The 15,934-nt window shown below is 43.2% G+C and overlaps 1 protein-coding gene across 1 annotated transcript in view; it reads right to left on the bottom strand.

Moving 5' to 3' along the window:
• SLC7A14 (solute carrier family 7 member 14) overlaps window positions 1-15,934 on the bottom strand; it is a 114,788-nt gene that overhangs the window by 40,550 nt on the left and 58,304 nt on the right. Inside the window, exon 2 of the mRNA XM_012779282.3 lies at window positions 15,443-15,897. Coding sequence (XP_012634736.1) covers window positions 15,443-15,746 — 304 coding nt within the window. The 5' untranslated portion in view covers window positions 15,747-15,897. The remainder of the gene's footprint in view (window positions 1-15,442; window positions 15,898-15,934) is intronic.

Genomic DNA, 15,934 nt, shown 5'->3' with positions numbered 1-15,934 from the left:
GTTGAGCCCAGGCCATTTTTACAAATGTGTCTGGAGGAAAAGCAATTTGTCTGGGAACTCCTATGCTTCTTTCTGTCTAAGAAGAGACTTATGATTTCTCTGCCTGAGCAGGCTCCAGGTGGACAGTAGCTGCCCATTTTTAGGGGACGGGAGCATCATTAATCAGGGAGTATATGACACCATTAGTTATTGAACTTGACAGGACTCCAATTAAAGTTGGGTAGGGAACAGAGAGCTCTCAAGTCCCCCAAACCACAGCACCAATATATCAACATATAATCAGGAAGGAAAGAAGTTGTCCTTACAGTCAGAGAAGTGACTCCTAAAACAGGTCAAGGAAGTTTAATAATCTGCTGATTAAATTTGACCAGCCTATCTGTTTATTCTCTTCTCTAGATCTTTCTCTATAAAAATGTTTTAGAGGTTATTGGAGGTACATATTTTCCATAATATGATGAATTCAAGTATTGTAGTATCTGGTCATGCTATTTTTAATAATCATCATTATGCATATTATTTTACTTGATTGCTTTATCAAATGGTGACAATGATGGTAGTGGTAATGATGATGATGATGATGATCGTGTGGTTGCTTTCAACTAAAGAATCCACAAGGTTAGCTGCTCCCTGAGCTAGTCTTCTGGCCCAGATTAGCCTCTCTTCACTGCCGAGGTGGTGGGTGGGCTGGAACTGCTCTTTTCTCTGCTTCTAGCATGTTTATGTGGGTGGCCTCAGGTTAGCACTGAAGGCTGTCTTGGAGGGGAAAAGATGTTACAAAAGGGGAAGGCGAGGGCACATGTTTTTTTGGCATCTGCCTATACCAGGCTCATTGTACATGCTTCCTTCAGCAAGCTGTGGGGATGCTGAGGCCAGCGCCAGCAACCACTCTGCTTTAGGACTGGAAGTGAGGTGTCACAGAATTTGCATGACCTCTGGGAAGACCCAGACAATGGTTATGACAATTAAATACAATGGTGCACACAGATCCACTTTGCTCAGTGCCTGGCACACAGTAAGTGCTTAACAAAGGACAACTAAAATGATTACTAACTGTGGTGTTGGGCAGGTCACCCAATTCACTGAGCCTTAGTTTCCCTACCTGGAAAAAGGTGATATCTACTGTGCAGGTCATTATAGGTCTTCAAAGGACATGTGTACAGAAGGCACTCTGTCAGTGGGAGCTATGGCCATTACTTATTGGCGAGGAAAAGGAATCTCAGAGAGCTTTACTTAGCAGCAGGTCTGGAGTATTTATACAGGAGCCTTTGCCTCAGAGGCGGCAGAAAAGAGGTTGGAAGAAAGTGCTGTTGGCTGATGGTTTTAGAGACTCATTGTTGGCAGGAATATTAGAAATCTAGCTAGACTAAGTAAACCCTATGTGTGCTTGTTGCCAGGTTCTAAAACAGAACCTGGAAAAGTTTCTTCCTAGATTTTAAATCTTTGATCTGGAAACTTTTTGCTCTGTCTCACAACTCCTATTAGAAATTGTGAAAGTAAAGAGAAAGTTTCAGTTTTCTCACTCCACTTTTCTTCATGAGACCTACTGCCCCTCATCCAGGTAAGGAGAGTGGGGGCTGATGTGACAGCCAGCAATTCTCCCTCACCATATGTCCCAGGTCATCACTCTCAGGAGGTAGGCAGGGTCCCATTTCTAAAGCAGATGAAAGTGGCACTGGCAGAGATGACAGATTTGAGAGGCTTCCATGGGGGGCCGGGCCACTACCCCCTCACCCTGGGAATGCAATAGACATGGTTCGAGGTGAGTGCCAAGGGGGCCTGCCTGAGACCTGGGCGCCCTCAGCCCAGGTGAGGAGGAAGTGAGACTGGAGCCTCACTGGGAGGGGACGCAGTCTCAGCAGATGCCCAGGGAGGCAGAGAAGGAGGGTAAGACACAGCAGGTCTCTCATGGGTCCCCTCTCTGTGGAAGACCTTACCAAAGACATGAGAGACCCCTCACGAGAGCAATGCCATCTCGACTTTTCCCAAGCTGGGCTAACTGCAGGGAGAGAAGGAGCAGGGCCAGAGTCTCAGGATTTAGTAGACTCATTGGAGAGAGTGGGTGTGGGGATTCTCTCCACCCAAAAGTTCTCCTCCTCCTGTGATACAAACCCCTACCACCCTCTCCTTCCTCCTGTGGATGAATCACCTCTGTCTTTTCCTTCACAGAATATATTACAGCTAGAAACCAGAACAAGGTCCAGTTGCATTCTGGGTCCCCCCCCCCAATGCTCACAGGCACTGTATAGTCTAGACTTTTCCACTGCTCAGATGGAGGGCCCAAGATTGGCCCAGCCAGTGTTGTGCTGGAGCCAGCTGGCAGCAGCTGCCAAGAGCCCCGATCTTGCATGCCTCTTTCCAACTTCACATTCTGTCTCCCCTCCCCCTTTCCAGTGCCTGGCCCTCGGAGCTCCAGGAGGATTAGGCCTGCTATAGGGCCTAAGTATTACATTTGTATTTTAAGGGGTCAGTGTTGTCACCTGCTGGTCTAGGAGGAAGGAAGGGTGCCTGTGCTTGGTAAGCTGTGGCCATAGTATCTTCTGTGCTCAGCTGACAAAACTCTTAAGAACTGTTCTTCCTAAGAGTCTCACCTAGATGGTCCCGGTAGGGTGTTTCCAACTAGGCAGTCCCTACTGAGTGCAGTGACGATGGTGGGTTTTTAGCTGAATTTTGTGCAAGGGAACTCCAGTGAATGGAATAGTGACTCTCTTGGATACATTGGTGGCTTCTGGAAATAGGCATTCCTGCCAAGGAAAACTTCAAGTGCTCTTGGCTGGATTCAGACTGATGAGCACTCTCACAATTAAAACAATCTCAGAAATGTTTTCAAAAGAGCAGGCATTTGTATTCATGTTTCACATGTAAGAGAAATTTATTATATTGGTTATTTTTTGAAAGGTCTAAGAAATTATAAGCTGGGGCATTTGTAAACAAAGTCGTAAGATAAATAAATATAGCCAAGGGCTATTATTGAATTTATTCCAATGTAAGAAATGCCTAAAGAGTTAATGGATGGGATCTAAAGGGGTATGTATGTGTCTACATGCTTATGTATATAAATGTGTATATTATATATATATATATATATATTTTTTTTTTTTAAATTACTTTGCAAGGGACTTTTTGGAGTCAGATCTATGAAAATGGCCAGTGGTGAGGTATAGTGTGAAATGTTTGTGATGCATTTTAGCAAATCAATGCTTTCCACACATACACTCATGGCTCTTAATAAAGCACAGGCACAGTTTGCATCGTGGACAATACGATTCCTTGGGTTATTAAATAAAGAATCCACTCTATTGCTTGTTTTTCACCCCTCTCCATGCCAACCTTACTCTTTGCATTGTGGTGTTTGCCTTTCCTGCATCCCAGAAATTGCCCTCTCCAACCCACAAGCTGTCAGTAGGCCTGGCCTTTTATCAGCATGTCCGCAGTTTGTGATATAAATGCTCATGCCCTTTTTGTTGCCTTGTGTAAAAATCTGTTCTTCCTTCAGTTCTACTTCTCCTCCGCCCACTTCTTTTCTTTCTCCATTGTTGCTTCCATCTCCATCTGTGTGTAGCCATTTCACAAAGTGCTGCCTTCAGCTCTTTTCTCTCCTTACACCCCTTGCTTTGGTGATCTCACCCCCTTGCCAGGGTGAGTGGCAGGACTCTTTGATTCCTTCAGTTGGCTGTGGCGCCTTAGTACCAGCCTCTAGCAATGTGAGGAGTGGGCCAGAGTGGCCTCAGCAGATGGCCTGGCACGTGCAAAGTTCCTGAGCTGCTGGGGTTAGCTGATTAGACTCCACACATAATGTTTGCCTTGTATAGGCCTCTGAGGGCAAGGGCTGGTACTGGCATAACTCCTCTTCATGGGTTTCCATCAATACTCTTGTCTCAGGTGTTTATCCCATGGCTGTCAGCAGGTACCATGCCTTACTTATCTCTGCATCTCTAGCACCTATTTCAGCACAGAGAGTTGAGGCTGCTTAAATATCACTTCAGAGGGAGAGAGAGAGAAAGAGAGAGAGAGAGAGAACTTTGTCATGGTACCCTGTTTTTTTTTTACAGCACTTACTGTGATTTATAATTATTTTATGTATTTATCTACTTGTTTTCTGAGGCACAGCCTATTTGTATGATCAGTAGCATTTCTATATACTAATAACAGTCAAGTTGAGAGTCAAATCAAAGACTCAATGTCATTCACAATATCTACAAAGAAAATAAAATGCTGAGAAATATACTTAACCTAGAGGTGAAAGATCTCTATAAGGAGAACTCTGAAACACTGAGGAAAGCAATCACAGATGACACAAACAAATGAAAAAACAAATCATGCTCATTAATTGGTAGAATCAACATTGTTAAAATGTCCACACTGACCAAAGTGATTTACAGATTCAACACAATCCCCATCAAAATGCCAATGTCATATTTCACAGATCTAGGAAAAATAATTCATCTGGAGCCAGAAAAGAGCCCGAATAGCCAAAACATTCTTAAGCAAAAATAACAAATCCGGAGGCATCACATTTCCAGACTTCAAATTATAGCACAAAGCTATAGTAACCAAAATAGCATGGAAGTGGTACAAAAATAGAGACATAGACCAATGGAATAGAACAGAGAACCCAGATATAAAGCTGTCTACCTACAAGCAACTGATCTTTGACAAAGCAGACAGCAACATACACCAGGGAAAGGAAGCACTATTCAATAAATGGTGCTGGGAAAATTGGATAGCCACATGCAGAAGAATGAAACAGGACTCCTATCTCTCACCACTCAAAAATTAATTGAAGATGGATAATAGACTTAAATGTAAGGCACTATAGAAATTCTAGAAGAATATGTAGGAAAAACTCTTCTAAACATCAGCCTAGGCAAAGAATTTATGACTAAGATCCAAAGATAATTACAGCAACAACAAATATAAATAAATATGACTTGATTAAATCATAAACTTTCTGCACAGCAAAGGAAATAATCAAAAGAGTAAGTAGACAACCCGCAGAATGGGAGAAAATATTCAGAAACTATACATCTGATAAAGGGCTAATCTCCAGATCTACAAAGAACTCAAATAAAAATCAGCTAGAAAAAAAAATAACTGCATTAAAAAGTGGGCAAAAGACACGAACAGAAGTTTTTCAAAAGAAGATAATGGCCGACAAACACATGAAAAAATACTCAACATCACTAATCATCAGGGAAATGCAAATCAAAACCACAATAAGATATCATCTTACCTCTGTCAGAATGGCTATTATTAAAAAGTCAAAAAACAATAGATGCTGGTGTGGATGCAGAGAGAAAGGAATACTAATAAACTGTTGGTGGGACTGCTAATTAGTACAACCTCTATGGAAAACAGTATGGAGATTCCTCAAAGAAATAAATATAGACTTACCATTTGACCCAGTAATTCCATTACTGGTTACCTACCTAAAGGAAACAAAATCATTTTATGAAAAAGACACTCATACTTGAATGTTCATTGCAGCACAATTAACAATTGAATCACAGCCTTTTAAAGCCTTATTAAAGGAAGCTGTTCCTGTAAAGAAGAGAATTCTTCTTGGCAAATACCTTCAGAGCCCAAAGTATGCTCTTTGCACAAGGTTTATTTGGAGAAAAGGAGAGTAGGAGGTGGGCCTACTGGATCTTTTTGCTAGGGGCCGAGGGGCTTCAGAATTGGAACTGCTCATTTGCATTAAGAAAGAACTTAGGCTCCTTAGGTTGGAGACTGGCTAATAATAGTGGTAGTAGTGACAACAATAACAACAAACACTACAGAACATTTGCTGTGTGCATAGGCTAGATTGGACACTTTACATACATAATCTTAGTCTTCACAAGATGGTTATGATGCAGAAATTATTATTATTTCCATCTGCAGTTGATGAATCCAAGATCGTGACAGGTTATCAGGACCTCCCAACCTTTTCCAGTTAACATAACACACCTAGAAAATGATAATCTTTGTATGGATAGGGAAGGAGGTAATGTGTAAAAGGCTGAGGCTGCTCCCTGGTGGAGGTGACTAGCCTGGGGACACCTTCCAGGTGTCCTGAGGGTTCAGGGATCCATCCCTTGCTGTAACTTTCAGCAACCTGTTTGGGAAGCTCTAGGTTAGGTATATTTCCCAAGTCACACAACAAGTAAATGGCAGGGCTTGAACTGAGGCAGTTCAGCTATGGGGACTAATTGCATTTGGCTCCCAGATGCTAGATGGGGTTGGGATGTGTGTGTGTGTGTTTGTGGGGGGGAGTTGAAACTAGATCTTGGGTGCTCTGAATTCTCATCTAGTCCTAGTTGTCTCTTGCAGTGCTCACAACTATTGCACGTGTGCATGTCTTGTTTCTTTGCACTGACGTCAAGCCCTTTGTCTCAGAGTTCTTTCCTGTGTTCTGTAGCACTTTCTGCCATGCTGAGCCCAGGGAAAGTGGTCAGTCCCTCTCACAGCCACACTAGGTACTCTTGGTATTCACTGCCCAATCTTCCAGGTGCTTCAAAAGATGAAAAAGAAGCCCATGTTTTCCTGGCTTTGCTGGAGGAAACTCATTTTCAGCACCAGCAGTTTGAGAAACTTGCAAATTTCTATTACATGTGCTCACCTTCTCTGAACTGGCAACTGACATTCTTCCTATAGGGCTGTCAATCGAGCCCTATATAGAAGAGCAACATGAACTTCACAACACCTTTCTCCTCACTGCTGACAGGTGACAGAAAGAAGCTGAACTTAGAAGTCATTTTCATGACCTGATTTATAGAAGTTTTGATCTAGAAATGTGTTCTCCTAATCAATAGAATAGGTGAGGTGCAGGCTCTTTTGAAACCCCAATAAGACTGAGGGTTTCCTTGATTTATTGGATCCTCAATGAATTTTTAAACTTGGGGGTACATGTCTGCATCAAGCAGCTTGAGGTAATGGGCTCTGGAGCCAGGGCATCATGAAGCCCACCTTTCCCCTTCCCCTATCCTCCTGGCTCTAAACCATTGAAGTAATGGGCTCTGGAGCCAGGCAGAATCATATTCAGACCCAGCCTTTGCCGCTGACTACCTTGTGGCCCTTGACAAGTCACCTAGGCTCTATGAGCCTCAGTTTTGTCATCTGCAAAATGAGTATACTAATGACATTTATTTTGTAGGGTTTGTTGGAAGGATTATGGAAATAGTGTCCAGCTAGTACCAGGCACATTCAAAGTCCTCAAGAGTTCACTTATTGTGATGAGCCATAAAATGGAGACACTAACACCCCCCCCCGACTTTATAAACATCAGGGATAGCTGCTATCATTATTAAGATTTTAAAATACAGCTGTGTATTTGGACATTTTGGAGAGCTAGTCTTCTGGAGGTTTGAAGACTGGCATTTGTTCATTTGTTTGAAGACTGCATTTGTTCATCTTTGCATTTCTTCCCCACCCTCCCAATATTTCTGCCTGTCCAACCCTCCACTGTGGTTAAGAAGTGTTGTGGGGAGCAAACAAATGCAAGTTTGTGGAGTGAATGAGTGATCTTAGATCACTGAGAAGGATTTCTAAAGGACCAATTTTCCCAGTTCACCTCTCAAGTCTGACTTCAATTTGTGGAGGGAGAATGGTTTATTTTTCTCAAAAAAAAAAAAAAAATCAAGGAACTTGTCTGATCGTGAAACTCCAACCTGAGATGAGGACTGGAATGGGAGCCTATGTTTGCGCTTTGCGAGGGTCTGCAGAGCCTGGAGTGCAGCAAGGCTGGGAGCTTCCCTGCAGAAAGGCATCTGCTTGGCAGAGCTCTGCCCCCCACCCCCCCATCCCTGTCCACCTCCCCAGGATTCCTTACCAAGAGCTCAGCTGATGATGGAGCAGAGAGTGCTGAAGAGCAAGTGACAATGGCAGGAAACAGAAGTTACAAACCGTAATACTAAACCACAAACTAAGGATGCCAAGAAAAACACTACTCAGTGTGATGGTCTTTTATTGCCTTTTAGACCCAACCAACAGGAATTGATTGCAATTTATTAATCCACATCAATGACACAGATTTCCTGGATTCAAAGATCTCAGAGACAGCTGGCTGAAATGGAGGAGCATGAGTTTCCTTGTCCTGTAGTCTTAGATTTGAGCTCTGACGCAGCACTAAATAGCTGTGCGACTTTCAGGAAGTTCCTCTAACCTCTGACCCTGTGGCTCCTCATCTGTAGAGCAGAACTAGAGTCACCCCCCTTCCTCGGGGTGGTGAGATGGGAAGGAGGTGCTACATAAAAGAACCTCTGTAGTGCTCTGCACACAGAGATGAGCCCAGTGTCCCTTGCCGTGTTCTGTGGTGGGCCCCTTTGCTAGAGTTCTCTGTTTCTACTTTCACTTTCTGTCGCTAGAACTGGGTTGTAAAATCCACTATTCTAATGACATTATTTCAGAATCATTCTCATTTATTACGTGTCTTTTCTTGGCTAGAAAGAGCATTTCTCCCTCTCCCTCACTGTCTCTCATCCATCCACTCCCAAATCCTCTCCACCCTAAGCTTCCTTTCAACCTTCATTGTCAGGGACGAAGGCCTCATCATCTCTTGCCTGTGTTATACATTAGGTGCACAACCAGTTTTCCACCTCTGTTCTCTCTGCACTGTTACTAACGTGCATATCTGCTCATGTCCCTGAACTGCCCAATGTCTACAGAATGATACCCAACCTTCCTGGCTTGGCCCCCAAATCCCTCCTCTAAGAATCCTCTTTGTTTAGTGGATTATTACGAAGGACCATTTTGGTTGGGGAAAGATAGTTTTAGGAGAATGGCCAGGATGGACTTAGAAGGTGATGAAGAACTAAGTAAACTGCTTGAATAAAATATGGACAAGAGTTTTAGGGCTTCACTGTGAGCAGATGAGGCAGTAGAAGGTAAGGTTGAAGGAGAAAGGCAGCTCATCAATGGGGCTGAAGGCTGGGGGCTGGAGCCAAAACCAAGAGAGAGCTCCCCAAGGGCAGGGAGAACTGGGTGTCCTATAGTCGGGTGTGAACTTGCTGTCCATGGGGGCTGACTCTATTATGCCTCCTGTCTCTGGTCCAAACTTTCCATACAGTCCACTGCACACACTGTGTTGCACTACTGATGCTCTGAGGGCAGGAGGGATCAGGTGGCTTCTGGTTTGGTGAAGAGGTAAAGAAAAGGGGGCAGCAGGTAAAGAAAAGGGGAGACAGACTGTGGAAGCAGTGGTTTAGAGCCGGGAGGATAGGGGCAGGGGAAAGGTGGGCTTCCTGATGCTCTGGATTTATTGAGGGGGCTTTAGGTTTTCCAGTTGTAAATTGACTGGAAATCAGAACAAATTTTGTTTAAATATTTCAGAACAAATTGACCTCAGGAAACGGAAGGGCTTAGGAGTTATGCATCCGTTATAGATGTGGCAGTGACAGCTGGTTTTCCTTTCTTTCCTATCAACAGAGCTCTGTAACACTGGGGTGGGCAGCATGTCCAGGTAGAAGACTCCATTCCTCAGCCTCATTCATGGTGGCCAGTTGTCTAAGCTTTGAACAATGTAAGTAGAAGCTACAGGGAAGGACTTAGGAGAAAACTTCTTCAAAAGGGGATATACGGGTGGAGAATGACCTGCCTCAACTTTCCCTTCTTCTGCCTGAGTACTTCTCCCAGACGCACTGACTGGAGCTCCGGCAGCCATCTGGGGCCCTGAAGCCGCCTTGCCCTGGAAGCCGAGTGTCTGGATGGTGGAGCAGAAGGATGAAGGGTCCTGCGTCCCCCTGGCTGCTGGGCCAGAGTAGCAGCCTCCCTCCAGCTTCCTTTTACACCGGGGAGAAATGAAATTATCTCTTATTTGTGGTTTTCTGTTGTCTGCGATGGAATCTAATCCCAATCTGCTAATACAGTAGCAGAATAGCAAAATGATTAAGAAGTGAGCTCAGTGTCAGACAGCTTTTACTCCGCTCCTTACTCTGTCACCTCCTAAGCAGGAGCCTGAAGCAAGTTATCAAACCTTTCAGAAGCTTCAGTTTTCTCACCTGTAATATTTGAGAAGTGTAACACGATTTACCATAAATGGTGTTGTGAGGATTAAGTAAAATGTGTTAAGCACTTCAAGCTCTTTTGGTACACAGTAAATGCTCAATAAATGGTACCTGCTGCTGCTACTATTACTATTATCACTACTACTATTGGCATAGCTACTTATCAAGCTTGGCATTCATCTCCATCAGTAAGCAATGGGTCCACTAGGATAGAGACAATATCTTGCCTGTTTTTGGTAATTGCCCCAGTGCTGGTATATGGTGGGAAACCAATACATTTTTACTGACCCATATCTTATTAGATTTTTGCCAACCATTCTTTTGTGAGTAGATGATAAAAATCACTGGTGTTGTGTACCAGGCAGGGGACTGATGGAGTGTATGCATCTTCTCGTTTAATCCTTACCAAAAAGCATTTGCGATATGGGCTTAAAGGGTAATTATAGAAAGCGCACAAGCTTAGGAGATATTCAGACCTTTATTCTGTTTGAGATTCAATTTTAAGACTATTAAAAGAGAATTGGATATAAACTTAGAAAAAAGTCAAACGTGCCACTCTTCTGCCATTCAAATTCATAGGAGCCTCTTGGGGCTTTGAATAGCCCGATGTCACTGGCATGATGGCTTTGCTTCCTTTCATCCCCAGCCAACTAGATTAGAGACCCTCTGTAAGCCATCCTGCCTCCACCCCTCAGTCTCTTCACAAGGCTGTAGGTGGAAACCAGGAAGAAAAAAATGATTTCCTCTATGTGGTTTATATAACCTGCAATACACAAAAGGGTTTTTTAGGTTTGGCTTGGGCATGGGGTCTGGTTGTGGCCTCCTGAGCTATGAAAGAGCAGAGAAGGTCTTTGGGACAAAGCACAGCTGCTTCCTCTGATAAGTTTCCCTCCACCTGTGACAGGGCTGTGGGTAATGGTGGTGCTGGGGCAGGACTGGTAGGAGGAGCTTGGGAAGTTGAGGTAACTTTGAGTCTTGTCAAATTGTAAAGAAAATAGTGTGCTTCCTCTCTCTCTTCCTCTCTGAGTCAGGTTTGTTTCACATTATAGGCAGGTTTGCATAGCATAAGGGATGATGCCATAAGGCCAGGAAAAATCTCTGAAGATTCTTCTGTCCAAATAGTTTCTATTTTAACATATGTTTCTTCTTCTTACAGGGCATGGCTGCAGCAAAAGATAGGTTCCAGTTCCTGTAACACAGTGGTCCTCAAGCTGGTCCCACAATGGAAGCCCCTGGGGAACTTTACCGCAGTACCAATCCCAGGCTCTACCCCTGTCCATGTGAATTAGAATCTCTGGGAGTGGAGCCTGGGCATCAGTGTTTTTAAAAAAGAAATAGAAATTAAAAGAAAATTAACATACAAGCCACAAACGGGGAGAAAGTATTTGCAAAAACATATGTCTACTAAAGGACTTGTATCCAAAATGTATAAAGAACTCTTAAAAGTTAATAAGAAAGCAAAGAATCTAATTTAAAAATAGAGAAAAGATTTAAACAGATACTTCACTAAGGAAGACACAAGGATGGCAAATATACCCTTAAAATGATGTTCAATATCATTGGAAATTAGAGAAATGCAAATTCAAACCGCATTGAGATATCATGACATACCTTCTAAAATAGCAAACAGGCAAACAAAACAACCACACAAAACAACAGCTGACGACCCTGAGCTGGCAAGGAATGGAGCAACAGGTACCCTCATATATAGCAGATGTGAATAAAAAATAATATAGCCCCTCTGGAAAAATTTGGTCTTTCATTATAAAGTTAAACACTCACTTACCATACACACTAACAACTCCACTCCTAGGTATTTATTCAAGAGAAATCATAACTGGTATTCACACAAAAACCTGTATGTGAATATGTACAGTGACTTTATTCATATTGGCCACAGACTGGAAATAAGTAGATGTCCTTCAGCTGGTAAATGGATGAGCAAACTGGTATGTTCACACGGGGGGATATTGCTCCCCAATAAAGTGGAACAAACCTCTGATACACAACATGAACGAATTTCAAATGCACCTCACTAAGTGAAAGAAAGCAAACTCAAAAGGTAATACACTGAATGGCTCTATTAGTATAATGTTCTGCAAAAGGCAAACCAATAGGGACTGAGAACAAATCAGTGGTTGCCAGGCGCTGGGGTCGGGGGAGGGATTAACTACAAAGAGGCAGCCCGAGGGAGTCACTTTGGGGGTGATGGAACTCTTCTGTATCTTGATTGAGGTGAAGGTTACATGACTGTATGTGTTTGTCAAAACTCATAGTACATATCAAAAGGGTGTGTTTTACTATATGTAATTATAACTCAATACAACCCCGCCCTCCCAATTCATTATTACAGAAAAAAAGCTCTTAAGTGATTTAAATTCACAGGGTTGAGAGATATTGTTGGTCAATTCAACAGATTTGAATCTAGGCTCTGTCATTTAAACTTCGTTTTCCACATATGTAATATCAGAGACAATAAGATCTACCTTAAAGAGATATTATGAGTTTTAAATGTTATACTATCTGACAAGCACCTAATAAAGGAGTTGGCACAAAATAATATTCATAATAACTACTTATTTAGTGCTATGTGCTAGGCAATGTATTAATAGCGAGTACATTTACAAGCAACTCTATGAAATAGATATTATTTTCAAATTAGAGAAACTGAGGCTCAGTGAAGTTATGGAACTTGCTCAAGGTCAGTGGCTGAACCAGGTTTAAGTCTAAACTGAACATTACTAATTACTATATCACTCCTTCAGTCTATATTTCAAACATACCCCTCTTCAACTGTCACTTCCTAGTCTCCATCTCACTTTCTCGGTATTTTCATCCCAATGATTTCCTGACTTCATTGAGATCTCCAATTTCCACAGATCCTCCCACTTTTCATGAATCATCATCACCCTCATGTTTTCACTTCCCTTTTTATTCAGCCTAGATTATGCGGCTCAGCAAGGTTTACTCTTCTTTTGCAAATACCCTTAACCCCATTGCTTTCTTCTCCTTCTGCTTGGAAAAAACTAAATCTAGTAAATCCTAATTTTCTCTTTATTCCGTTCTTGCAACCAAGCAGCAGCAATTATTGCTGGAGATAAACGCAGGACTGTGGAAACTGGGCTCACCCTCAGGCAAGCCAGGTTTTAATTAAGGAGAAAAGGTCCATGTATTAGAAAAGGAGAAGATACAGGGGAGCTTAATTACTGTGCTATGGAGAAGCAGTGGGAAGTTTGGCAAGGGAGGGGCAATACTGGGATGATGGTGTGGGCGTGGAAAGAAGAGGGCTGAGGGGCTTCTTTAAGACCAAGGGGGTCTTTAATGACCAAGGACTATGAGAGTGAGAGGCCTGGCTGGAGAAACCTGGTCTACATATGCTAACATTGGCACAAGTTATTTTGGTCCTGGCCCTGGCTGGGGCCCATAGGAGGATTCTGGCTGGCTTCAGTGGGTAGATGAGTCAGTCACAAAGCGTAGAGAAATGTTCTGGATGGGGCCGTATGTGGATTAGGGTAGAGGCAGCATTTTTTTCTTCTGATGCGTGATGAGGCAGTAAAGTCACGAGTTACTGGGCAGTACCAGGGTCTTTGGTGGGGGTGGGTCAATGAGGTGCTGGTAAACGTTTAACAACCGACTCTCCGAACAATGACAGCAACCACAACAACAAATACATAGTCTCGACATAGCTGATTTCAACTTAACAACATGACATCGCTGATTGTAAAGTTGGAAAGAGGCATGCACGATCAGGGCTCTTGGCAGCTGCTGCCAGCTGGCTCCAGCACGACACTGGCTGGGCCAATCTTGGGCCCTCCATCTGAGCAGTGGAAAAGTCTAGACTATACAGTGCCTGTGAGCATTGGGTGGGGGGTCCCCAGAATGCAACTGGACCTTGTTCTGGTTTCTAGTTGTAATATATTCTGTGAAGGAAATGACAGAGGTGATTCATCCACAGGAATCATCGTGGTCTGGGGGCTGGGTCAAAATAGGATGGGATCCACAGAAAATTGTGTAGTCTTCATTAACTGGGCAGGACCCTCACGCATCTGCCCTATGCCCTCTGTGGGACCCCCTGGTTATACGTCTACCTTTTTTCCTACCATTGCTATTCTATTCTATAGGATAACACGTTTAGATCTATAAACTCATGGTAAATAAATTTCTTTGTCAAAAAAAATTGGGAATAATTGCAATCATGTTAGTAGAATTTCAAGTATCTATAAAATTCATTTATGTGAATAATTAATTTTCATCTATAAAGGAGAAAAGTCCTCTATTCTGTAGAAACCTCAATTATTAGGATATTAATACATATAAGAATGTGACTTCAGGAAGAGGGGACAGTGGTAAAACCAGTAGGGAGGATAAGTCATCACAGGGGAATAATAAACTCAACCTGGAAATATTTCCCTATCAAAGTAAAAAGATGTCAACTGTAAACCAGCATGCTTTCTGGTTGCATGTCTGCAGTCTGTCTTTGCATCTGGATGTATGATATTAATGTAGTGCTTTTCTTATGGTAGTATGCACTAGTACACAGAACTCGCAACATAAGCTAGAATTTCTATTTCTCCTGAAACAATTGAAGAGATTGAGACATTCACTGCCAGTACCTGGGTTGACTCATATGATCTGCCACCCAAAACCCCAGCAAAGCCTCATGCTTTTGCAATACAGTCATCAAAACGCAGGAAGATTTTGTGTTTTTCAAGTTGTCCATTGACCTACCCCAGCCATTCTGGAAAGATACTCTGGATGCCAACTCAAGAGAAGGGAGGGAAGAGGAAAAGGCCATAGAAGGCCTTTTTACAAATTACCAACATGGGAGTCCTGGCACCTTATTTTTTAAAAATGAGTTTTATGACTTTCTCAAGGGGAGAGAAGGAGCTATCGACCTATCTCTGCAGAATATCATTCTGTTAAGGTGCCTATGGCACCACAGATGGTGTTGTGTGACTCTCTTGATGGTCTCAAATCTCCTAGCTTGTCTTCCTTCTCCTTGGGAGCTCCAATGCCAGCTCGAGGCTTATGAAATCCCGATCATGTCAGATTTATTGACTTGTCATTTTGCTACTCTGTGTGTCCCTTATTATTTATATCCTAGGGTATCCTTTGGCCTACCCCAAAGGGGTTGACTTATCTTCCAGTGAAAGGGAGGGTTAGAATAAAAATAGAACCATTAGAACATGACAGGGAATGAGAAGTTGGGAGATATCTGGGCACCAGAATAGTTGTATTGAAAAACCAAAAAAAAAAGAAAAGAAAAAAAAGAAAGGAAAGCTACTGTAATTGAGTTAAAACCTAGCCCTAATTTCCCTGGCAGTCATGGCAAAAAGAGAACATAATGAACGCCTCTCTGCTGATTTATAGAGCTCACCACTAAATACTCTAGAAAAGCGGGATGCGCAGCAAGCAGTCCAGGAAGCGTGCTTTCCAAGGACGTCCTGCACTGAGACGCTTACCTGATAATATGGATGCGACGGCTGCAATGATGAAAGATACAATGACACCAGGTCCCGCCATTTCCTTGGCCACCAGGCCAGATACCACGTACATGCCAGTGCCCACGCAGCTGCCAACGCCGAGAGAGATGAGGTCCACAGTGGTGAGTACCTGGGCTAGCTTGGTGCCGTGTGCTGTGGTGGCCCCAGTTCCCTCCAGCATGGACTCCACCGGTTTGGTGCGCAGGATCCTGGAGTGCATGGCATACCAGGCAGCTCCCCACTGCACCCGCCGGGGGTCCAGCGAGGCCAGGAAGCCACTCATCTTGAGAGAGGGGTTGCAGTAGAGGTCAGCTGATGGAAGAGGGCTACAAAAGCCTTAATGGATGGTTCTGGAACTCATCTAGTGAACAGGGATCTCCCTTTTAGGAAAGGTCCAGAGGGACCTGAAGCTGTCTTCTTCTGGGCATGGATGTCTGCGGGAAAAACACAAGAAAGGAGAAGATGAGACCA

Source organism: Microcebus murinus, chromosome 1 (genome assembly GCF_040939455.1).
Source record: "Microcebus murinus isolate Inina chromosome 1, M.murinus_Inina_mat1.0, whole genome shotgun sequence".
NCBI lineage: Eukaryota > Metazoa > Chordata > Mammalia > Primates > Cheirogaleidae > Microcebus > Microcebus murinus.
The sequence above is the reverse complement of the archived record's forward strand: the minus strand, read 5'-3'. Positions and strand labels throughout refer to the sequence as shown.